This window comes from Scomber japonicus, chromosome 14, assembly GCF_027409825.1.
Source record: "Scomber japonicus isolate fScoJap1 chromosome 14, fScoJap1.pri, whole genome shotgun sequence".
NCBI classification, from domain to species: domain Eukaryota; kingdom Metazoa; phylum Chordata; class Actinopteri; order Scombriformes; family Scombridae; genus Scomber; species Scomber japonicus.
This window is the reverse complement of record NC_070591.1, coordinates 12933671-12958592: the sequence shown is the minus strand read 5'-3', so window position 1 is coordinate 12958592 and position 24922 is coordinate 12933671. Positions and strand designations below refer to the sequence as shown.

The 24922-nt window shown below is 38.9% G+C and overlaps 1 protein-coding gene across 2 annotated transcripts in view; it reads left to right on the top strand.

Moving 5' to 3' along the window:
* Nucleotides 1-24922, top strand: part of phactr2 (phosphatase and actin regulator 2) — a 46963-nt gene that overhangs the window by 5699 nt on the left and 16342 nt on the right. The window contains exons 1-3 of one of the 2 annotated variants that reach the window (XM_053333035.1): nt 11644-11823; nt 22902-23087; nt 24841-24915. In XM_053333035.1, the coding sequence (XP_053189010.1) occupies nt 11781-11823; nt 22902-23087; nt 24841-24915 (304 nt within the window). In that variant the 5' untranslated portion in view covers nt 11644-11780. Of the gene's footprint in view, nt 1-11643; nt 11824-22901; nt 23088-24840; nt 24916-24922 lie in introns of those variants that run through there. The other variant, XM_053333034.1, reaches the window with a different exon arrangement.

Genomic DNA, 24922 nt, shown 5'->3' with positions numbered 1-24922 from the left:
TGTGTGTGTGCGCACGTGTGTACAGTTTTTTGAAGGGGACACATAATACCGATTATGATTCACCTGGTGCTACACGGCAAGCTCCGACACCCAGCATCAAACCTTCACTGGCACAGATGACATTTACTGTGCTGAGTGGCTCTTCATAACACTTGAGGGACCTCAAGTGAGTGTTTGTGTGACAGAAAAAAAAAGAAAATAGCCATCTGTTTATCTCTTTTAGTCCTACTTTTTTATTCTGTTTGTATTTATTTTTCTCTCCTTCCTATCTATCTCAGAGTTTATGTGTATGGATTTATTAGTTTTAAGCATTGCTGTTGTTTATGATCTGTGGGTTTATCTGCATTGTTTTTATTATGTGCAGTCGCTGTGGCACCGCTGTCTTTAGGTCTGCTCTCCATTCAGCAGTTTGCATTTAATAAAAAAATAGAAATAGTGTATTTTGGTAAAAATGTATTTTTTACTGTGAGTCTTCATGTCGGACTTGAGACTGTAATAAAACTCAGTGATTTCTATTTTGGCATGAAATAGAATTAATTAAAATTAGGGCTGAAATTATTAGTTGATCAACAGACACTTAAATACCAAGAATTCTGATGATTGTTTCAATATTTACATCATTATTTGAAGCAAAAAGGCACATTTCTCTGATACCAGTGATGCTTTATGGATTTTTGTATCATTGTAAATTCAATATAGATAGATATACAGATATGATCTTGGTTTCTTGGACACTTTTATGACATTATTCAGATTTAACGATGAATCCAAAATATAATTGACAGCCACATCAATCATGAAAAGAATAATAATTACCTGCATTTTTTGTTGAAATTGAATTAAGATTAAATTAAATGATTTGATTATTTAAATTTGAAGTGTTTCATTGTAACTGATCTTTTATCTTGACCTGCATATCACTAGAACCCTCAGCTCAGGAACTACAGATCAAAATGAGCTCTTAGTTATATCTGTTACAATATTGTGCATTGTCTCTGCTAAATCAACAATACAAAAATAGTATCATGTAGTACTGATCACCTTTGCAGACAGACAGTATCATATTTAAATCTGTATGGAAAATGTTGCAGCGAGGTTTACTGCATGTAAAAATGTAGAAAAGTGCCACAATGGAAAGCAAACACACTAAACATACAAAGCGTGTTCTGCTCATATGATGCATCTCCCATCCATTTTCCTCCTCCGTCATCCTTAACACCAACTCCTTATCTGCATCCTCTCCTCTCCTTATGTCTTACGTCACAGTGGGACCTCAACACAGGAGGGAGAGTGCAAAAAAAAAAGAAAAAGACTGAGGCTGGAGCCAGATTCGGTAGCCAGTGGAAGGAGGACAAACTTGACAGGCAGGGAGATGGAGATACACGCAGGACGAGACAAAGATTGGTAGAGAGAATTAGGAACTGAGATGGAAACAAACATTAACTTTTAATGCTCTTTATTGGAGCGAGGGGAGGGAGAGAGGGAGGTAGGTAGGTAGGGAGGGAGGGGCGAGTGAGTAGCAGACAGCTGAAAGAGGCAGAGGGAGGGAGGGCAAAGCAATGAATGAGGGAAGTAGATAGTGAGAGAGAGAGGAGGGAGAAGAAGGGAGACAGTGAGAGAGAAAGGAGGAGTGAGTCAGTGGAGGGGGGGGCAGAGAGGTGGTGTCTCGGGAAGAGGCAACGATCAACTCACACTGCTGATAATATTCCCTGGGTCAAGTCATGGAAAATGACGGTGAGTTCTCTCTCTGTTACAATCCACTGTGCTTCCTTCTTCTTCTGTTTCTCTTTCACTGTTGTTCAGAATCTCATTCACTTTCTGTGTCTGTGTTTATGTAACTGAACTGCATGACAGACTCAGGAAGAGATTCTTTACACCACTTGCTCCTGTTCTCTTCACCTACAATCCTTATTATGTAGCTTTAGATGGCACCTGTTAGCCTGTGAAGCTGCAGTTCTTCACCTTGTATTGCCTCAGTCTTAGCTGAGCTATGAACCCCACTGCTCACAATGTCTGTGTTTAGTTTAGTTTAGTTGATTTTGTACAGATCACTCAGTTAAATCAATTAAATCAAATGAAATAGGGATCATAATGCATTTAAATGTACACACGTCTCAGTATTGATACATTTGACTGATTTAATTTGTGTAAGTGTCTGAACCATTGACCATTGTTGTCATATCATTTGGCTGAGTGGCTGTCACTTCATTGTGTCTGTCTGGGAAACGCAGCGCTGGAGCCTCATTTCTTGATCTAAAATAAGTATGCAGCATTTGTCAATGCCACTGAGACTGCACACTGTAATGCACTGTATCCAGGAACAAAACAACAGTGCTGTGTGCTGATGCTGCAAGATATGTTTTGCTGATAACACTCTTATTTAAAGATCTTTGGCAATGCTTATTGATGATTGATGATCATGTGTTCAACTTTATGAGCAGATATTAGTGTTGTAAGTTCTAGGGTTTCATTATACCATTTTCTTTTATGATTGACACAAAGCCTCATCTAATGGCAATTATTGTCAGCAGTCAATAGAGGAACATATGGTCCAGGTGGATTTGGCTGGTAGCCATCTTGGGTGTATTAGACTAAATGACAATGATATGTTGGTGTATTGGTTGCAGTCACACTCAGCCAGAGGAGGCAGGAAGGCTATATCGGGCCCATGTTATCTAATATAGTTTAATTACTGTTTGCCAACATTGTTGGATGATATAGTTGTGTTTAATAGGGAAAAGGCTCCTGTTTTTATGTGTTCATTTTAAAAAGCCAGAAGTTTTGGGTAGTAGAGACATTGGTTTTACTCAGATTGATTTTTTGCCAGTTGTCTCAGGTAGGCTTTACAACAATAATAAATCCACTTTTATCCATGCATCTTTATCTGTGTGCGTGTGTGTGTGTGTGTGTGTGTATGTTGTCAGAGATGTGAGCTAGGAATTGAATGGGTACAAAACACATTATCGCTGTTGGTGAAACTGTGTTTTGCAAGGCAAAGTAGCATCTGTGAGTGTGCACACTTATGCATATGTGATGTGTGTGTGTGTGTCTGCAGTGAGCATGAAGTGTATATCCTGTTCTTTTTGTTGGACGTACATGTCATGTTTTGTGTCTCTGTGTGTTTAGGAGACAATGTAACACAAGACTGAATGTGCACATTTTCATTTTGATTGACATTTCTTTTTATTGCACAGAAGAAAAAAATGAACACTGAGATAAGAAAAAGAGAACAATAACTAACAAAAGAGAAATGTGCAGGAGGAGCCAATATAACTCATAAGGGTTTGTCGGGTAGACCTCTTATACCACATAAAAACCAAAGAGTAAAGAAATACAGGCAAATACATACAACAGCTAAACAAAAAAACCTAAGATGTTAAATGTGTTAAAGGTGACAAGAATATAAATTATATGGTCATTTGAGGTTAACCCTAACCTCACTTATGCTACAAATGCTGTGTCAGATTGAAGCTTAAAGTATTCTTTATAAGATATTTCGTTCACTTGCCCTTTTAAAAACAAGATATTGCCAGTTTGACAGATGGATTTACTCATTTGACAGAAATGTTAATCCAATGATTTATCGAATAATTTAAAGCCAGCATGTGGTGCTGTCGCTGACCTCTTGAGACACCCGCACCAGAAAACAGACCGCAGTGTGTCAGTAAGAGCTATAACTGGACGGTGGCCAAAGTGGTCATCATCAACCAGAAGCCATCCACTTTTAAACAAACCATGTTGAGTCTCCATGAGAGTAATAATGTCCTGTCTAACAGCCACATGACACAATCAGGCAAACAAGACTTGTGTGCTTATAGGACAGCTGCTTTTGCAATTGACAGCGTCTCTCCAGTATATCAGTTCAGATATGACCTTATATAGTATGAGTATTAAGGGGTAGAAATAAATGCTGGCTGCCGTTTGTTTATTCTACCAATCCCCTGTCCACTCACTCCCATCACTTCTCACACACACTCATGGCTTGTGTTTTCTTTCTGAAACATAGTGTCTGTAATCTTCTGTTGCTACTGCATTATCCTGCAACTGTGGCCTTTATCCTGTGCTAATAAAGACCCCACACTACAGTATCAATCTTTTCTCCAGCTTTTTCTGTCCCTACTTCTCTCTCTCCCTGCCTCTCTCTCTCTGTCTGTCTCACTCATTCTCTCCCTCTTTCCGGCTCGCTTTCTTTTAAGCCTGTCTGGCAGGATGTCAACTATTGATTCATACAGGCAACATTTTAGCAATGATGGCGGCTTATGGGTTGTGCCAAACAGAATACAACAAACAGGAGATCAGGTTACAGACAAAGCTGGCGGGCAGATGGGAAGAGGAAGAGAAATGATAGTAACCAGCACTGTGCCACTGCAGACCGGCTGTACTGTTAATATTATAAAGTCACCGCCCCATTAATAGGGAAATGTAAGGGTTGAGCTGTGGAACCAAAGAACAAAGTCATATATGGAAGGAGGATTTATTAGATAATAGCTGGATCCCGGTATTGCAAATAGGTTTACTTTCACTGTGGAAGCATGTACAGGAACAATATTATCAGCACAGCAGCCAATGCCGCATGCATCTAAATTTATTCTCAGAGCAATTTCTGGTGAATGGTAAATGTCAGTGATTCATACCTGGTGGCTACACTGAAGAAACATGAAGAAAGTCAGACCTAATGAGAGCAGAACTACTTTGGGGATGAAAATTCACTCTAAATCACCCGAAAAATCAAATCTTAAAGCCCCCCTCCACTAAAAAATGTGTTTTTCTTCTTGTTCCTTCTGATGGGGCAACGTTTCTCTGTGATTACCAAAAATGGAGTTTAAAGCGTACGCATGCAATCACAATTTGTGACATCACGACATGTTTGGAGCCGATCGGAATCCAGTATTACATCCTACACGTTTTCTATGGAAACTTGAAACCTCCAGTCCCCATACACTGAAAATGTACTTTACAGTAAAGTAGGAGACATCTTGTGACCAGAGCAGTTAAACTTTTTTTTTTTTTTTTTTAATTAACAATATTTACATAAAATCTAGGATTTTTAATGAGGGATAGCATTTTAATTTTTTTTTGTTTTTGTGGAAAATCCATATTAGACATACATTATTTTTTCCAGAGTAGAGCATATACACATCTTAAATCAAGTCTTTTCAGAGGTCAACACCCAGAAACTCAATTTATCTGCTTTATCAGGGCTGTGTCGTTGTGTCTTGACTAGCAATGACCAAACCACCACCAACTGTCATTTCCCTAGTAAACACCCCCCCCCCCCCCCCCCCCCCCCCCCCCACACACACACACACACACACATACCGCACCCCACATACACACTTCAAACCACTTGAGAAAAGCACAGAGGAAAAACAAATCGCTCAGGTGAAATAACCTAAACTATTGTAACAGAAAAAGAAAATGGTGTTCATGTACGATACAATCACAGAAAAATGGCTAATTCCAGGGAAGCCCCCACACATACATTGATTTCTTTAGTAGAATTTAGTAGAACTGATTAACAATCTCAACAATCAAATGCAATCAAACATTTATTAAATATGATATGTAAACCTATTAACTCATATTTGTTTTATAGACTGCTGCTTTGATGAGTTTGCACTGGTTGTGTACCAAGACCATTTAAGTTCAGCTCTTCTCAGCTGAGAGTGGTTTCTCGTAGAACAGGGCCTGGTCTTCGCTGACTCACACTTGACTGTTATGACAGTTTGTGGCCTGAATCACAGTCCTGGTGAAGAGAAGTCTGGCCCTTCACTCTCAAAAGTTTAGGCATGCTAAAACTATGGGTATAACTTCACACATCTAAACCAGTTTGGATTTATGTAACTAAGAGGGGTGTTCAACTGTACATCATTTTAAGTTATGATTTATGCTGAACGTTTATTTTCTGGATGATCAATCACTGAGCCACGAATGCAGAAAATCATTTTAGACCCTTTCTTGTACTTTGGCAATGACAAAATGACGAGACTGTACCCTGACAAAAACTGAGTTTAATAAATAAATCAAGGGGAGGGGAGAAAGGCTCTGAAAAGTAGCACTTAAACAATTATTACCCTCTTGTTCCGCTGAGGCTACTACTTAATATTTGATGACTCCCTTCCTTTCTTCGAGACCTTCTCCTCCTCCACCTCTCTTCTCTTTCCTTTCACTGTTCTGGTCAATGAAAAGGTCAGGTCCCCTCAGTTAATCTCTGTTATTTAGTGTCAGGAAGAACAATACCCTGTTTATGAAAAGTGTCACCTTGAAATACTGGAAGAGGTGTCCTCTTGACTTTGAGTATATTCCTAAAGATCTCTGCTTTGGATGGTGTATTCTTGTACAGATTTAAAAGCATTGGATTGATCTAAGCTAAATCCAGAAAAAGCTTTTAGGTAGTGGTAGCCATATGGGTCAATAGTGAGATTGTGACCTTAACGTCCCAAAGAAGAGATAAGTGCATGATCAAAAAGCACAACCAGTGTTATCTTTATCTTTGTTTTTTCTTTTCTTACAGTGTGTCTGCCTCTTTCACACATACAGTTGTTTCTTTGATTATCAGGTGAACATCTTAAAGTGAATTCAGTAAATAAAATATACTGGGTGCATGTAAAGTAACTATTGAATATTGGATTTGTGAAATTCTTTTTTTTAAACTGAAAAAACTAATGGAAGAAAACCTGGACAGTACTGACAGTACAAATACACAGGAATTGAATACAGATAGTGATATGTTGAATAACATGAACAAAATTAAAAGGAGATATCGCCACAGATTTTTATATCAGTTTGCACATGATGTGGAGAAAATTGTTGTATAATGTCCTTTTCAACTCCGGAGGAAATATTACCCTGGTTCAAATGATCTTCAGTCATTGCTGCGATTCCAGGGTGTCAATGTGTGTTATGCCCAAATGATAATGATCACATGGTACATCATAGCCATAACAGGGGGAAATGTGTTTATTTTAAGGTACTGTGTGAACTGGTGTGTACTCAACTTGAACTTTAATATTCCCAAAGGGAACACACACACATACTGAACATAAAATACATAAAAATATATGATGAAGATATAAAAGAGGCTACACACACACACACACACACACACACACACACACACACACACACACATTTCCACAGGTCTGTTTTAGCGAGGATCAAGATTTTGAATCTAATCAATCTTTGAAGATCTCAGATGCTGCCGGTATATTGCGCAGTCTGCAATACACTGGCAGCATGGAGTTTCAGAGATGTGAAGAAGTGTGTATGAAAAAGGCAATGAAGATCCTCTTGTAATTATTCCGTCAGGGTCTGTGTTCATTATAGAAATACTCAAAGTATCAACATGACATTCACATGAAAGAGAAGTAGTGGGCCAGTACACCTGCAGACCTCTTTAATCCATGTCTTCTTCTATCATCACAGCCATACTCTCAACTGTTCTTATTGTCTCTTTAGCACATGTGTACCCTCCAACAAATTCAACATGCGTTGCTGATGCATCAAGTTAACATCATTACTTCTACATCAATGCTAACACAGTCACTTTCCTCTGTTAAATTCTCTAAGTACTTTCAGCCTCCTGTCCAGCCTCTATCCTCCCACCTCTCCACTGACTTCCATCCTGTCTCAATTATCTGCTTCAATTCACTAACGACAGTACCCAAAGTCTACAGTCGTCCTGGCAGTTCTCAGGTGTGAATAAGGCTGAATTTAAGGCTGACAAACAAAACAGGATTTCGATTCCCATCAAACAGCTGTCAGATGGAGCTAATTTGTATAATCAGTTCTCTTTTCTTTTTCCAAAACACATTACAATGTATTCATGCGTGCCCAGCACGAACTCTACCTGATGTAGGAAGACAGATGGGTTGTTACCATTAGCTAAACAGACAGGTTTACTGCTCTCTGTGAAGCAATTGTATTTACCATGTGATTTACTGTAGGTGACGCTGAACACAAAGTCCACATTATCTTTTATTGCTCATCATATAATGTCCATAATTTCTGGTTTTTTGAAATGAATGATTATAAGACACTAAGCTGTTTTATTTGTAGAACATGGTACAGAAGAACTAACTAACTAACTAACTAACTGACTATGGTCCAACAAAAGGCAGAATACCCAAGATGTTTATGTTTAGTGTTACGTCTAATCACACTGGAATGAGAAGATTTAAATATGCAAGAGTTAGGTGATCCTAATCAAACATTTTAACAATTTCAGTCTGTACATGCTGCTGTTGAAGCCAGACACTACTCTGTTTTGATGGCTCCATTTTGTCCTTTCCTAACTAGTTAGTTTTGTTTAAAGGGCACTGCTGGCTTTATTTTTCCTTTCCCAGCAACAATCTGTAGCAACAATGTGCTTTCTTAAAGGAGCGGTGAACAGTAGTGGCATGAAGAAGCAGAGACAGGGGTTTTAGAACAAGAGAGAACAAGAACTTTTTAAAAGACAAAATATGTTTAGTCTCCTTGTTAAAGGATGAGTTCACAGTTTTTCAAGTCTGTCTTAAAAAGAAAATAAGATACCCAAATGAACACTAAATGAGTAAAGTCATTTGAGTTGAGTGGGAAACACTAGATGGCAGTCTTGGTCTTCATGGAAAATCATCATCTGGCAACATTCAATTGGTATTGTCTGCTACCCACGTGTGTGTGTGTCTGTGTGTGTGTGTGTGTGCATGCATGCGAGTGTGTGTGTGTGTGTGTGGCGTGTGTGTGTGTGTGAGAGAGAGAGAGAGGGAGAGAGAGAGAGTGACAGAGAGAGAGAGAGGGAGAGAGAAAGAGAGAGAGAGATTGAGAGCTTTATCTGTCATCACTGTCAACAAAGTGTCAGCTGAGACTCTGCAGAACCCAGTTTGGCAGAATTGAGTGGTCAGACAGCCGACCGACTGGCAGACACACATGCACACACACACACGTGCACACACACACACACACGCACACACAAAATCACATTACACTTTAGTTGACACTCATATTGCGAGTCTGAGGCGGCAGTGTTTGGCTTGGTTGGGCACAGTTGTCAGTGAGAAGCGGAATGAGCTCATGAGGCTAATGTTAAACAGATATTTACTATCAAAGGATTTAATGGTCATGCTGACAAACCTTGTCAGATTTTCGCCTTTGCTCCATTTTAATCTGTATCAGGGTTTACTGTCATCTTGTCTTTTTTGAAAATAAATCACCCCCAGGGTAGAGCTTGCTCCATCCGGGTGACCTCTCCTCTTTTTGGAGCCACAGACACTGTCCAGACTCTTGACTCATTTATTCATTATGCACTGTAAATCAAAAATATTGTGCAACACTGGGGTCAGTAAACTCCCAAGCCTGGTCTGACATCTTCAAATGTTCACATCAAACAAAAAACAAGATATAAAATTAAAGAATAACATAAAAAGAAGGTAAAAATAAGCATAAATTTAATAAAACATTACAACATATATTGACCACACAGCTGGAAAGAAGGATTAATCAATGTAAGCATAAAAGTAAGCATCATAATTGTTAATCGTTTAACTCTATTTAAATTTCAAATGTTAAAAATTCCCTTATTGCATCTTTAGTGTTGGGGATCAGCTGCTTTTATTTCTTTTATATGATAATAAACTGAATAACTTTGGATTATTATGGCTTTAGGGAATTGTGAAGGACATTTTTTACCTTTTACTGACATTTTCGATTAATCCACTGACCCATAAAACAATCTGCATGAAATAATGACAATAATGAATAGCTACATCTTTAATCAAGTTGAACTGTTTCCATACTTTACCTTAAAGGATAGGTTTATAATTTCAGATCTGTCTAAAAATAATAATCAGGTCACAATATGTTTTTTCTTGGTGTAATCATTCCTCCTGTTCATACTGATCATTAAAAAGATCCTTTCCTCATGTGTGTTGAATGTCATAGTTTATTTGGAGTTTATATGAGACTCATATAAAAGTCTTCAAAAGTTCAAATCTCTTTAGTACTAAATTCCCTCTTTGTGTTTCCCCATGGAGCTGCTGTTAAAATCCATAAAATATCATATCATCTTTCTCACTTATAAAAAAAAAATCCAGACTCTATGAGTATGCCAATATTTTACTGCTGGACACAAGATGTTTCCTACTTCTCTGTAAAGTCATTGTATGAGCACTGAAGACTTCAGGTTTCCACATCACACTTGTGTAAGTGCAATATTGGATTATGGATTGGATGGATTTTCAGCATATGTAGAATTTCGGTGAGCACAGAAAAACTTTCCTTGTCATCAGATGAATGTGTCTTCTATTCTTGCTCAGCCAACTAAAGGAACATGAAGCTAAACATATTTTTGACTGCAGGGGGTCTTCAATCACATGATATAGACCCAAATGATATGGAACAAACCAGGGCTTTAGGAGTCTCTGGGGTTTTCAGGCCATTGCCTCTGAAAGCCATTAGTCCCCCTTATCTCCAATGATTAGGACATGATTAGCCCTTACTATACTGGTGCTCTAGGTGAGATTTTCCCTACAAAGGGGGTGATGGTGGGTGGGGCTAGTAGGGCTGCATGATAATAGCCAAAATATGAATCACGATGATTCACATCCACACAGAGGATGAGAATGAATAAAGTTATACAGCTTTGCTTAGATTGGTGCACCCCCAGCCCCCACAGCCCAAAAAAGTGCAATAATAGGCCCTACCTCCAGTCCAAGACCTTTCAAAAAGGAATTCACAATAAATGATAAATAAGTGGGGCTATTCAGTGAGGTAGCACGATAAGTTTGGTGGCTCTCGGCCTGTAAACCATTCAAAATGAAACCAGACGATAACCCATGCCAGTAAGCAGGGAAACAAGAAAAAAGAAAAAAGAGGGCAAACAAGCACAAGCAAGTAAGGGTGAAGAAGTGCATATGTCCAAAAGTTGTATATAAGCACACTTGTGAGTAAACAAAACACTCATTTAGTGCTCCCCTGCTATAGGTGAGTAAATTGTCACTGCTCTGCCCCCAGTGAGCCAATTGTCACTCTATTGTACCCTATTGAGTACATTTTAAATCTATTTTGCCCCAGTGAGTACATTTTCACTCTACTTTGCCCCCTAGTGAGCAAATTGTCACTCTCTTCTGCCTAGAGATAGTAGATTGTGACCGTTTTGCCCCCAGTAAGTAAGTTTTTACTGTTTTACCCCCCAGTGAGTAGATTGTCACTCTGTTTAGCCGCCATCTAAAGTTGTTCTTACTGTTTTGCCTCCATGAGGAAATTCTGACAATTTACCGTTCTGCCCCAGTGATATATCATTCTGTTTTCCCCCCAGAGACATGTCATTGTTTCCCCCCAGTGATATGTCACTCTGTTTTGACCTCCAGTGACTACATTTTCACTCTGTTTTGCCCCCAGTGAGCAAATTCTAACTAATTTCAAACTTTCCCGCTCTGTCAGTCCTGCTTATATTACTTTTCTTGTGTTTTGCCAGTGTAAACTTGAGTGTGAGGTTGTCGGACCCTTCACCCTTTGACCCCAGCAGCGCCTCTAATCTGCGCAGCGGAATGAGAGGCATTCTTCAGCTGCTCACAGGAGGAGGGGGTGAGAGGTGGGTGGGAGGGGAAGTTACGACGTAGTAGCGTCCCAGTCAGTCAGTGAACCAAGTTTCCAGCGACTCAGCCATCACGGTCTGAAAACCTCTTTCTTTATTGAAATGAGCTCACACGGCGGCCGCGGGCGGGATTTATGCGGTGATACAAGTCCGTGATCGCGGGTTTGGAGGGGGCCCGGTCCGGCCCGGACCTCCGTAAGAGCTGAATATGGGTCAGACTGCAGTCTCTGCCGTATCTCAGCCTGCGAGCGGTGAGTGTGTGTGTGTATATGTGTGTGCGTGCGTGTGTGTATGTGTGTGTGTGTGTGTGGTTGTGTGTGTTCCCTCTCGCTCACATTCCGCTATCTTCATTCAGGAAGTCTGCTCATTTTCGTTCTCTCTTTCTTTCTTTCTTTCTTTCTTTCTTTTCTGTCTTTCTTTCTTTCTCTCGCTTAATTAACCTATTCGAAATATCACTCACAACTGATCACAAACTAAACGTTTAAACGGCTTCAAACTAAAATAGGAAGTGAGCTAACTAAATGTGTGTTAAATTAATTTGGCCAGTGTTGCATCACACACACACACACACACACACACACACACACACACACACACACACACACAGTTTCTGAACTTGTCGTAAACTGAAGTTGCTCAATTAGAATAAAACTATGTAAGTGAAATGTTAAAGCTACACTGTAAAACGACCAACAGGTTGTTAATCAGGCTGTTTGATGGATTCATGCATTGATAGCCTGTTTGATTTGTCTCCAGATGATCTCAAATGCAGCATCTTAGTTTATAAACTAAGTTTTGTTTTTTCCATCTGAAGCCCAATTTCCCCTTCGGACAATAAAGGCTATCTATCTATCTATCTATCTATCTATCTATCTATCTATCTATCTATCTATCTATCTATCTATCTATCTCTAAGATTACATCCAAATTCACAGTCAGAAACTTATGCCTTTAAGTGTCTTACTCATAGCTTCACAGGAAATGTCATCACTTCTTTTTTAGATGTTGATTGTAGAAGTAGTATTGTAATGTGCTGGACTCCTTATTATGGCTGCCATGAACTGTCTGAAATGATTTCCTCAATTAACTGATTGAGTGCTTGGTCTGAAAACTGATTTATTCGCTCCTGACAATTGCTTGAGACTCAGGGTGATGCCAAAAAAACCCGTTATAATTTGCCTGATGAAAACCCAAAGATATTCAGTTTACAGTGATGTTAAGGCAGCAACATATGTTTATGTTCATTATCTGTTATGTTCTGGGTAAGATTAGTTGTTTGGCCTACAAAATGGTGGAAAATGTCAGACCCTATTCCACAGTGCCCAAGCTGATGTCCTCAAATGTTATTGTCAAATATATGTTACTGACACTCCAGTTTTTACCTGGAGAATAACCTGGGCAATAAAACGATAGTCAAAACAGGTCAAAACAGTGACTGATTACGAACCCTAACTCTAACCCTCAATTGTTTCAGGTCTGTCACTCATAGATCTGTCTCTATTCTGGGTTTTCCTTCTGTGTTTGGCATGTTACACTCCAATAATATATGACCCCAGTGATACAAATCTTGAATGTATTAAGTGGGTGGTTCTAACATTACTCTTATGGTTTGAATGGTGTGTGTGTGATACTATCTACTACTGCCTGGACTGGAGTGATAGCTATACCAAACTTTTCGCGGTAGACCATAGGCTGTATAAAAGAAATGGACGTAACATCCGTGACGTCACCCAAGTGACTTAAGTTACTTCCACGTTGGCCTCATTTCAGAGGATGGAAACTCCCCACCTGCTGTAGACCTAAAGTGCCATGGAAAGTGTTGTTGTGAGAGCCATCTCCAATGATTCGAGGTCATTGGCGAGTGATGTAGACAACCACGAACCCACCGACTACCTCCAGTTTCGTCTGGGGCGTATTATGGAGGATTTAGCTCAGCTTCAGGCTGACATGGATGTGAAGGTTGACCCGATCGTGTTGGGCAGTCTGGAGGTCCTCAAGAGGTCTGCCAGTGGTGTCCCGCTTGAAGCCATTCTTCTTCTTCTGTGTGTCTGCTTCTAGCTTATGCTTAGTTTGGCTGCAGCCTTTGCATCCCGCGGACAAGAGCATGAACAGGAGAATGCATTCATTTGCATCCATGCATGAATCGTTTGCTTTTGTCTGATTCACCCAGTTAACCAATCGTGCTTAAGAATAATGTTCATTCATTAACATACAGAGACAGAAATACAGAAATAAATAAATGTGCAAATGTAGAAATAAATGTAGGAAGAAATAAATAAATGTAGAAATATCCTACAGAAATGAATAAATAGATAAATAAATGTAGACATAAATAATGAAATGTATAAATAAATATATATATAAATGAATAAATACACAAATAAATAAATAAAACATGTAGAAATGTAAAATTTGCCTTTTTCACGATTAAAAATATGTATTTATTTATGCATTTATATATTTATATGTGTATTTATTTATTTATTGTTATGTCGTTTTTTGTCCTTCATATTGAAACTATCAATTCAATATCCAGTGTCACTTTGAACCGTTACTGTAGACAACCATTTTTGTCTACAGATGTTTGATTAATTAAAGGTAAAACACACAGAAAGTAGTAGATGTTGTAGATTTCTTTTTTAGTCTCTACTGGACGGCTGATCACTATTCTTCCGGAAAATATTCCCTCATTCTGTGTTTTGATGAACAATTTGATCCATAATCTTACATTTAGTTACATTACATCAACCATTAACCATATGCATTCATAATGTTTCCCTACTTTATTGCTGTGATTTGTCACCAGCCTGACTATTAACAACATGACTGACACTCATCATAACGACATACAGAGTCTTAAGGGTGTACACAGTTGATTGGAAAAAAATCTAGACACTTTAAAATGTCTCCATGAGCTTTAAGACGTTTTCACTATTTTCTGACATTTTATAGGTAGGTGTTAGTTGCAGCCCCAGTTAGCTACATAAATACTGATGGAAGGATGCATGGAGAATAACAGTGAAGCTACACAGACATAAAGCTTTACAAGATAATACATACGACTACGAATACATACAATTATTGAAAAGATCTGAAACATGCCGACAAGGGCTGGGTATCGATACCAAGTAGTATTGAGATGTCTCCCATCAAAACATACCTGCAATTGATCCCTTTTACACCCAGAGCTAGAAAATAGGATTATTTGTATGGATTTGTCAGCCAATCAACGCAAGTGTTCTTCGATTTAATGCGACATGTGATTGGCCCACTGCCACAGCAGCTACAACTTGTCTGTGGTGGTGAAGTCGTGGTTGATTTGAGTTAGCGCGGTTAGCAGTTCAGCAGATGCTACCTAAACGTGTGGCTACACTACACGTCTGTTCATGCCAGTTAAAAGCAAGTGCACAAAATGTGTAATGGGCATTGAATGAAGTACTACTAGATTGGTAGTGGTATTGTAATTTTTTAAACGATACCCAGCCTTAATGCCGACATGTTACAGCCTTTAAGGCCTTTAACACAGCAAGTCGTACTGAAATACATCGGCGGGTTTTTAATAGTGACAAAGTAGCCATGAAGTATTAAAGGCTTTTAAAATGTATTCCCCTTTTGAATGTCTCAGATCTTCTTAATAACTGTAAACTAGTGGGATCCCCGAACTGAAGAGCATCAGAGGAATGCCGTTCTACACCTTAGCAGCACTCCATGCATCTGTTTTTTGACTGGGCATGAATGCATAAAGCTCTCAGTGCGTCAGTATTTGTAGTAAAAGCATGTTAAATACGTATGAGCATCCTGTACAGCCACACTTACGGATAGTTTTCCTTTGCCATTTGTAGTCCTTGGTCTATCTGTGAGCAATAAAGTAAACACTTCACATTTGTTCACATTTTTATGGGAATGCTTGAAGGCAGTGAGGTACAGGAAGGGATGACTGACTCCGGATGAAAACAAAACTGGACCCTTTTTATGACGCTGTCAGCATTTAAAGTAAAACTGTTTTGTTGCACACTTAAGCCAACATGCATAGGAACCTGGGGCTAAAATAATGACCCATATGGTTGCATTATGGTTTCCATAATGATGCTGTGATGTGCTTTTAATGCTGAATCTACACTATTAAGAAAATGGGAGGGAAGTGAATGTAACAGGGGCCTTACAACATTAAACTAATGTCCTCTGGAGCGTAATAAGTTTTGGTTATATGCTTAAACACTGTAAAGCTGCAGTTTCCTGTTTGTTCTGGTACTCTTGACATAATCCAAGCTTCTAGGTCCTGTGAGTATCATGAGTTAAGCTGTACTGTGCGTGTTCTGGCCTACTTGTATTGGAGAAAGATTTGGAAGAAATGACCCAAGTGTTAAAAATGCAGCTAATGCCCAGTGTCGCCCCTCCCTCCTGCTCTCGTCCAACACCTCTTGTTGCCTTGTTTTCCTCTTCTTCCCCTTCTATGTCCCTGCCCTCGTCTTTCCCACATGCTCTTTTTCCATCTCTCTTTTTTTCTCTCTCTCTCCTTCCCCACTCTTCTCCCTCTTTTGTCTCTCTTTGCCTCTTTCTCCCCCTCCATCCCTCTTCCTCTGTTCATGACGTCTGGTTGTTCTTCCCTCCCCGGTGACTTACAGTGAAGGAAGGAAGCCTCTCCCTTTCCCCTCCTCCTCAACACATGTTCCTGCTCTAACGTCTGAAAAAGACACGCATGCTGGCTTCGTCACAATACATCGCCGCTTTAATCCTCTAACATTGTACCAAACAATATTATTTGAAACAACACAATGCCAGGTTGAGCGACTGTTATGGAAGTTTTGTTTGTTTTAGGCACACAGAATAAAGCCTGTGTGAAATTCCTTTATTCAGATGTTGTCGTGTTTAAAGTTGTGTTTCTGATGATCCTACCCATTTCTACAGCTGTTGTATGTCTAAATCCTGACTCACCCTTCTACCATGACATCGCGAGTCATCTGTTTCAAAAATAAAAATGCTTCAGCGTGAAATCCAGCGTGGCATCGTGGAGTCGAGTCAGCAGTCGTAATATGTTTATAAAATCCCCGAGTTCAGCTGAGGTGGACTGGAGCCACATTGTTGTAATTAAAAAGTCATAGTTAATATTACTGCCAAAAGAATGGCTGAAGAAAAACGACTTTGCTTGGAAGGTTCTGTCCTGCCTGAAGTGCACAATTGTTGTAAAAGTGCAAACCTCTGCAGTTCTTGTGGTAATGAATGGATTTTAAAGTCTGTGTTAAGTAATCATAAATATGTGTGTATAACACCACAGACAAAATGTATTATTAACCACCCAGCCAAATTTCAATGATTAAAACAAATCACCAAGAATATAAAATTAGGTTTCAAAATCGATGACTCAACCCCTCCTTCCAGCCAAACAGCTGGTGCTGAAGCTGCTGGCAGCTCCACTCATCAACGGACTCTTCAGCTGGGTTTTAAATGACCTCTTAAGTGCTAATGTTGACCGAAAATGGCCCCATTCACCAGTAACTGGAGGTTTTCTGAAATGAATCCTAGTTTGTTTTCCCAGTTGTGTGTGTGTGTGTGTGTGTGTGTGTGTGTGTGGGTAGGGCTCATGCAAGTAAGCTCTGTACGTTATTGAGCCACCCCAAAAAAAACTGATCATACTGTAGAAATGGTTAAGTATTTTAACCATATATATATTATATATATATGCTATATATTTTATTTTAATGCTCTAACTCCACACTTCAGTACTATATGGTTCACAATTCTTTCACTGGTTTTCAGCAATTATTGTATAATGTGTTTAAAAAGAAACCTATGATTTACCTTCACCCAGGTTTGCCCAGAACTGATCCAGGTGTGCTTATATTACACTGGAATTTAAATTAGAGTTAATAACATATTACTTTTTATTACCATGCAGATTGATAAAGTTAAGGCCTTAATTTCCCTCATTTCATCTGTTCTTGCAGGCCAACCATTAAGGACTTACAGTATATCTATTTTCATTTGTAATACTGTATATATTCTACGGGCTTGTTTTTCTTTGGCTTTGAGGTTAAGCTATGTTGTATTTTTAAGCTCCAGTATAGCTTACTTTAGTGGACAAGCTCATGCTCTTACTTCCTTTCTTGCTTGCTGTGTGTGATTTTTGCAGCTGAATATGTTCTGCATGTGTGTGTCATGAGAATGCAAGCTTACTAAAATATCTGTTTCCTGTATTGCTGCATGGCAAGCAGGCATCACAAATCTTCCCCTTCTTCTTTATTTTTTTTAGTTTTGGAGCTCAAACATGTCATCTGTCCAGTTTCAACGAAATGTTTTGTAATATCGATAGTAAGGATTTTATCAGGAAGTGCTGAAACATATGATGTATTTCCAGAGTAGTGTTTTTGATAAAGCTGTCGTTCACAAGCCATTCTCACCACATATTTTGTCACCTTTTGTTGGCCTCTTCTTGTCTCTATTCCTTAAAGTTGACTATAATCTTTCCCCATCTCCCCACAGCTGTTTCTCTTCCCTTTCTCTTGTTTCTCTTTCTTTCTGCCTTCTCTACTCTGCAAGTAAAAGTAGTAGGCACGCCCATTGTGCCCCTTTAGTTCCCACTAGAAGTTTAATAGTTGGGCTAATTGAGGTGATAATCGTTGTTACTGATTTTCCCATCATTAGCAGCACAAAGCAGCTGCTGAAATGCACCTATTGTTGTGATTTGATATCAACACAGGAACAGGAAACGAGAGTGTGTATGTGTGCGTGTGTGTGAACGTGTATGTGTATGTGTGAGAGAGAGAGAGAGAGAGAGAGAGAGAGACAGATGTAAATTAGTATCAGGGGAGAGCATGTTCTGGGCTCTGCACTGTACTTTTCCATGTCTTCATTCTTGGGTTTTGTGCTCTTAGTTGTCATGTTGTGTATGTTAATGCTGATTTTTTTTTTGGTCACATCCTTCAGCAGTCAGAGTCATAGTGTTTATTTTACTGATGATTTGAAGTTATATACCATAAAGGTTTCTATATGTAAGAATTGAGAAGCAATTTACATGTATTAACCTTTTTTTATTGCCAATGAGTGAACAGGTTGTAGCATAATGAGACCCTAAAAATGAGACCTTTTCAGACTTTCTTTGTTAAGCGTAATCAGTTCCTGTGCCTGTGGACTGATTTCTATGTAAAACTCCCACGTTGGATTTTCCACAAAAAATCCAAAGGATGTGATGTGTTTGTGTGCTCCTGAGTGCCTCGCCTCTCTCTAATGTCAACAAACGGCCAGCATCTACCACAAAAAATGGTGCTATCTGAGTTTCCCTGCAGATATTACCTCTCCAGCTAACGAGACAACAAGCTGCCTCTGTCGACCACCACACATTTCACCACAAACCGCCCCTGCAATGACCTTTCACCCTTTCCTGAGCACATACACAACTAAAACAAAATCATTTCCTCAACAAGTGAGCAGAAAAAAGCTCCAGACCAAAAACAGAATACACCTTAACCCATTTTGTTTTTTCTGTAGGTAGTCCAAATGTGGTAATAAGGACATATTTCACAACAAAACTGTAGTGTCTTGCACCCTGGCCACAGATCGCAGAGCCTTACAGTGTTTAGTAAACAATGTTGTTTTTTTTAATTCAGTGGTTTGCAGGTCAGTTAGGTTTGTTGGTTCATTAACACATATTATTGCAGTGGGTTAGGGTTAGGTGCAGAACACGTGATCTTTATGTTATTATGGGAGGTGTAAATGAGGAAAAAGACCTGCAATAGTCTTAGCAACCAATAGCAACAGGATGCTGACTGTATCTCATTGAACAGCCACTTGTTTTACTAATGAGCCCTGCTTCATCTCAAAATTATATGCAGAATGCTTTTACTGAAACAACACATTGATCTGTCATTACCATTAAAAGAAAAAAAAGCCAGACAGTTTCAGCTGAAGTCCATCAATGAGACATATTGAGCACCAGATGGCCACCAATATCATGTATTGGCATCAGCTGTCTCTTAGTATTGGTGAGAGCCAACAGAATAACAGGGCATTGATTGTTTTCATTTGAGCTGAAGGTTAGGATATGGATTTGTTTTTATTCTTCATTTCCTGGAGTAAACACTTCCTATAGAGTAGCTAATAGGGGTGTAACCATACACAGCATTCATGGTTACGGATGTACCTCATTTTTGACGTTTGTGGTAGAAAGTAACATTTTGTTCTTTTTTTTTGTAATGTAAACATGTAATAGTAGCTCATTGTGTTGAGGTGACTTCCTTATCAGGAGGAGTTGGGGCAGTGGCTTAATAATAAGTCAGATGGCAAAAAGGCACTTTCTTTTTTAAGCTGTAAAAACGACTGTCATGGTGTTTACTGTTGCCATGTCGATGAGGTTGTATAACTTGAAGGAAGTAGAAACCAACGCAAACCAAGTACTAGTTGTTACACCATAAAGCAATCATTTATAACAGTGATTTGTCACTGTTTTGAAATCAGCTTATTACAAATCATATCAGTCATTCTGAAAACGCTGCTATGGGTTGTTCTGATATGTTGTTGTTGTCTCCTGTTTGTCTTTCTGAAGTTAGCAACACTGCAGCGTAACCAGGGTACTTTAGCTAAGCCGGCTATCATACGCCCATGAGCATGCTACAGCTAAATGCTGCCAAAATGTTCTGTGTGGAACTCAGAATTATTGCTCCGTACGTTGGAGAAGTTATTAAACTATTTGGACAGTAATTGTTTGGGTCATGAAACAGTTTGGGATGAACACACGTAACATTACACCCTTAACAGCTAATGATTCATTTACTGTCAAATGTACTGAACGTCTGGATCACCTTAACAACTTTGGTGATTATGTTTTCAGCTTTGGTCTCTGAAATGTGGGAGAATGTTTTGGCCGACTATGTTGCTGCCTAAGCTTCTTAAATAGAACAAAACTGTACTGTTGCCGTTTCTTTTCCTGTGCTAATATCAGTAGTTATTTGGAGGCACATAAGCTGAGATCACCAGCTTTTGATTTGACCCATTATCAGCATCCACACTCTGCATGTGTGCTCATTTATGTGACAGCCGTAGGTTGAGAATGGTCCATGAAGGCAGCCATGAGTGAAGTCCCTCTCATCATCTCATCTCATCACTCTTTCTTTCTCTCCTAGATAGTTTCCTGGATTATCCAAAGAAATGAGGTCATGACTAGCATGTTGACCAGTATCTGAATGTCAGTTCTTCCAGTACTTCTTGTATTGTGTGTGTGTGTGTGTGTGTGTGTGTAAGAGGGCAGGCCTGCTTGTCTACACTCAGGACTGACAATAAATGCACATGTGATTTAATCTCTATATACACACATAGAGAAGCTAGTAAGTGAAGTACAGTAATTGGCAACTATTTTGATAATCGAGTTATTTTTTAAAGAAAACACATGACTCAATTCTTTTCTGGTTATAGTTACTTAAATGTGAATATTTTCTGGCTTCTTTAATCTTCTATGACAGTAAACTGAATGTCTTTGGATTGTGGACTATTGGTTGGGACAAAACAAGACATTTATGGTTGAATCTTGAGTTAAAGAACTGTGATTGACATGTTTCACCATTATATGACAATTATGGACCAAGTAACTTACCGATTCATTGAGAAAATAATGAACAGCTAAATCAATAATGAAAATAATTGTCTTAATCTTTTCGGCTCTACATTTTAAAGCACAGCTGTGTTGGAATAACTCCCTCGTTCACTTGTTCACACTTCACACTGCTGCCCATATAAAGCTATGTTTATAATGTAATAGAAACTCAGTGGTTTACTACATAGTGAGCAGTAAATTGAGACCTTGGACATATGATCATTTAGTTAGTTAGTAAAAAACCACACTCACTAATCAGCCAATCTGATAGAAAGTAAATAAGGAAGTAATTTTGGACACATCCCATGTCTTTTATGTGTCCCTTATGCATGAAAACATTGATGAAACCATGTAACAACCAAACAAAACATTGTAAAATGGGGTAATCCTGTTTTTGAAGCCTACATTTGTAAATTTCCTGAATGCTGACACGGCGAAATAGCTTTGAAGAAAAAATGACTGTAAGATTTTGAGATTTTAGGGTACAGTACAATATTTGATATAGATGTCCATGATCTAACGTGATCTAATGTAGCATCTCAACTGTATGAGAGAGTGTGGAGTGAACAAGCTCAAACGGAATGAATGTCATTAAGGAAGGGAAACGATCATTTGAGGACACCTCTACACTGAAACACAGACGCTAACTTGCTGTTAATGCTCCTGCTTAACCAACCACACAAGCCATCCTGTAATTTTAATTACAGAATTAAGATCTGAAGTAATCTGAAGGTATAAATTATGAGATTTTGACAGAAAAATACTAAAATTTACATGCAGAAATAATTTCACACAGTGAGAAGGCCTGAGTGATTCAGCACTGTTATCTCTAGCTGAGAAAACAAAAACCTTCCTCTACTTGAATCTGAGGAATCACAAAGCCACCTCTCTTTCCTCTGAGGTTCCGGCATAATATGCGAACACACACACACACATAAACACACACACACTGCGGACACACTGTGTGCAGTAGTCCAGAAGGTTCACAGCACTTCTAATCTTTCAACAGGAAGAGGAGGAGTTGTGGAAGGACATGGATCCAGCCAAGACACACACACACACACACACACACACACACACACACACACACACGCACACACACACACTACATATACTGTACAGAGACAGAGTTTGAAATGTGTTCCTGCTTTGCTGTTGAAAGCTGAGTTATTGAGTGAGACCAGTGTTGCCAACTATTTTCACTGGAAGGTAGCTAAAACCTCCTAGAGAAGTCTCTAGATGATGTAATCCACTCATTTGCATTTCGGTGACGTCATTACACATGTAAACAATATTGTTTTGATCAAATAATCTATAAAATAGAATATATTAAAACAGAAAATCAAATCAAAGAACATTGTAGCAAGAAAAAAGATCACATTATAAAATAAAAACAAGTGTGAGGCTAATAAAAAAAAAAGTAAAGCAAAGCATAGATTAAAAATATGTCAAACTGAATATTAAAACTATGTAAACAAATGTAAAAGCATGACAGAAATGAAAACTAAGTTAGTGTTTAATCAGAGGGTCTGGTGAACAGGTGAGATTTAAGTCTGGAATTTGAATTTATCTACAGATGGAGTCTGTCTTAAATTAGATATGACTCATCAAATATGTTTATTATCTACATGTGTAACAAGACATGAACCTTCATCTGGTGCACAGAGCTGACTGTAATGCAAATTCATGTTTTGAGTTTGTATCATGATGTGATCTGATAATATATTTTTGTGTTTCTGTGTGTAGTTGACGGGTTGGAGAAAACACCATCACTGGCCGGCTGTGACGTGGTGGTGGACAGTGCCACCAATACCCAGAATGCCACTGGACCAAGGCAGCAACGAGGCAAGCTGTCGTCACTAGGAAAAATCTTCAAACCCTGGAAATGGAGAAAGAAGAAGACCAGCGACAAGTTCCAGGACCTTTCCAAAGGTTGGACGTCCATTGTGTGTGTGTGTCTGTGTGTGTTTGCTGTCCTCACTCAAGCGTCTCTACAGCATCGTAGCTTGTGATTTTGGATTTCTGCTGAATATTTAGTGTGAACAGGAGCAGTGTAGAGTCCCAGTAGAGCTTTAAAAGGAAAAGAGTGTACAGTTTGTTTCCAACTCTTACTGATTCATTCCTGAAGTTCTGGAAACAAAAAAAGGGACAGAGGTAAATCCAAAAAGACTCTTTTTCTCCATGGCTGCTAGATATATCTGTCTGTAGGTTTCATACATGCATGTACCATAGGGATGGGTATCATTAGAGTCTTATTGATACTCTTATTGATACTGTTCTCCATAATTTAGAGGCAAAACATAAAGATATGACTTAAAAGTGCTTAAAACCACTTCTGTGTCCTGAGTTAATAACTACTAGATTAGGACTGTAGAAACACAAAGAAAATCTTGGTTGACTGGAATTCTACCTTCTCTTCAACCAATGAGTCACTGTCAACCAAAAAGTGACGTTCACATAATATAGTAGACAAGCCAAGTTAGCCCTGAAAGCTAATGCGTGCTAACTTCGTAGCGGGTGTTATCATGATCATATTTAGTGGCGCCCAATTTTTTACTGACACTATATATATATATGAAACTAAAGCCAGAGACTTTATCATATTAAGTTGTGCTGTGAGCTGTAAATTAACCACTCCTAAGCAGATGGCAGAATGTAATGTTATGTTGGAGGTTGACAAGCCTAAGTATGGTCAGCCCTCCTCCAGGCAGCTCTATGGCTCCTGCCTCCATCTCAGATTCACTCTGGTTGGCAACTCTTCTTTTTTGTGTTAACCACCATTAAGGTGCATTACTGCCATCTATACCAACTGTGTTAGAATGAATTAACATCATATAAATATACAGAGCAGAGCTGTTTGTCCAGGAGCTTATCAATATTATAACAGTCTGGAATGGGTAGCAATTTAGTGCCAGTTCTCGATACCCATCTCTAATGTGCCACTATTAGGTATCCAATTAATATCAAGGTGCAATGGAAAAATGTAGCATAGGGAGAACATACATTTAGACACTTTCTTGTTTGGTGTTATTTGTTTTGTTGAATACTGATCAATGTACCAGTTTTACTCCTATACTTGTTGCTATTTAACAAAGTCATACACAGAATCAGCTGTAGTCGTCCCACCCTTGGCTTGTAGACATTAAGTGAATGAACTTCTGAACCTGTTCTCCTCACTGCACTGTTGAGCATCAACTGTAACACCCTCTTTTGTAATGTTGTAAATGTTTGCATGACGTATTTTTTCCCCTGATCATCTTCCTCTGATGTAGTCAGCTCAGGTCCAGCTGCAGCCATCTTTATTTAATGCTGCCTTTAATATCACAGCCTTATTGGAAAGTTTAGAGGTGGTATACCAAATCAATTTAAACTTCATTCTGTGTAATCTGATTTTAGGCACAAGGCAGACGTTTTCTAATTCTCAGGTTGAGAGACAAAAGCAGGAGGACAAAAGTAGCTCCTCTGTTAGTTCCTCATCTAACTCGATATGTGGTGTTGCTGGGTGCAGTGCAAGATGGGCATGGCAATAAGAAGAGGAACATAGCTCCTTTGCAACACTTTAGTAGATTTTTGTTTAAATGAACTGCATAAAATGTCACGTTTTATGTGTTTTTAACAGTTTTTTTTATGACACACTGACTAGTGAGATTTCAGTCAGATGTTGACTGTGATCTTGATCTTTCAGTTCTTGAGAGGAAAATCTCAACCAGACAAACGAGGGAGGATCTGATCAGGAAAGGTGTACTCATGCCTGAACAAGGTTTGTC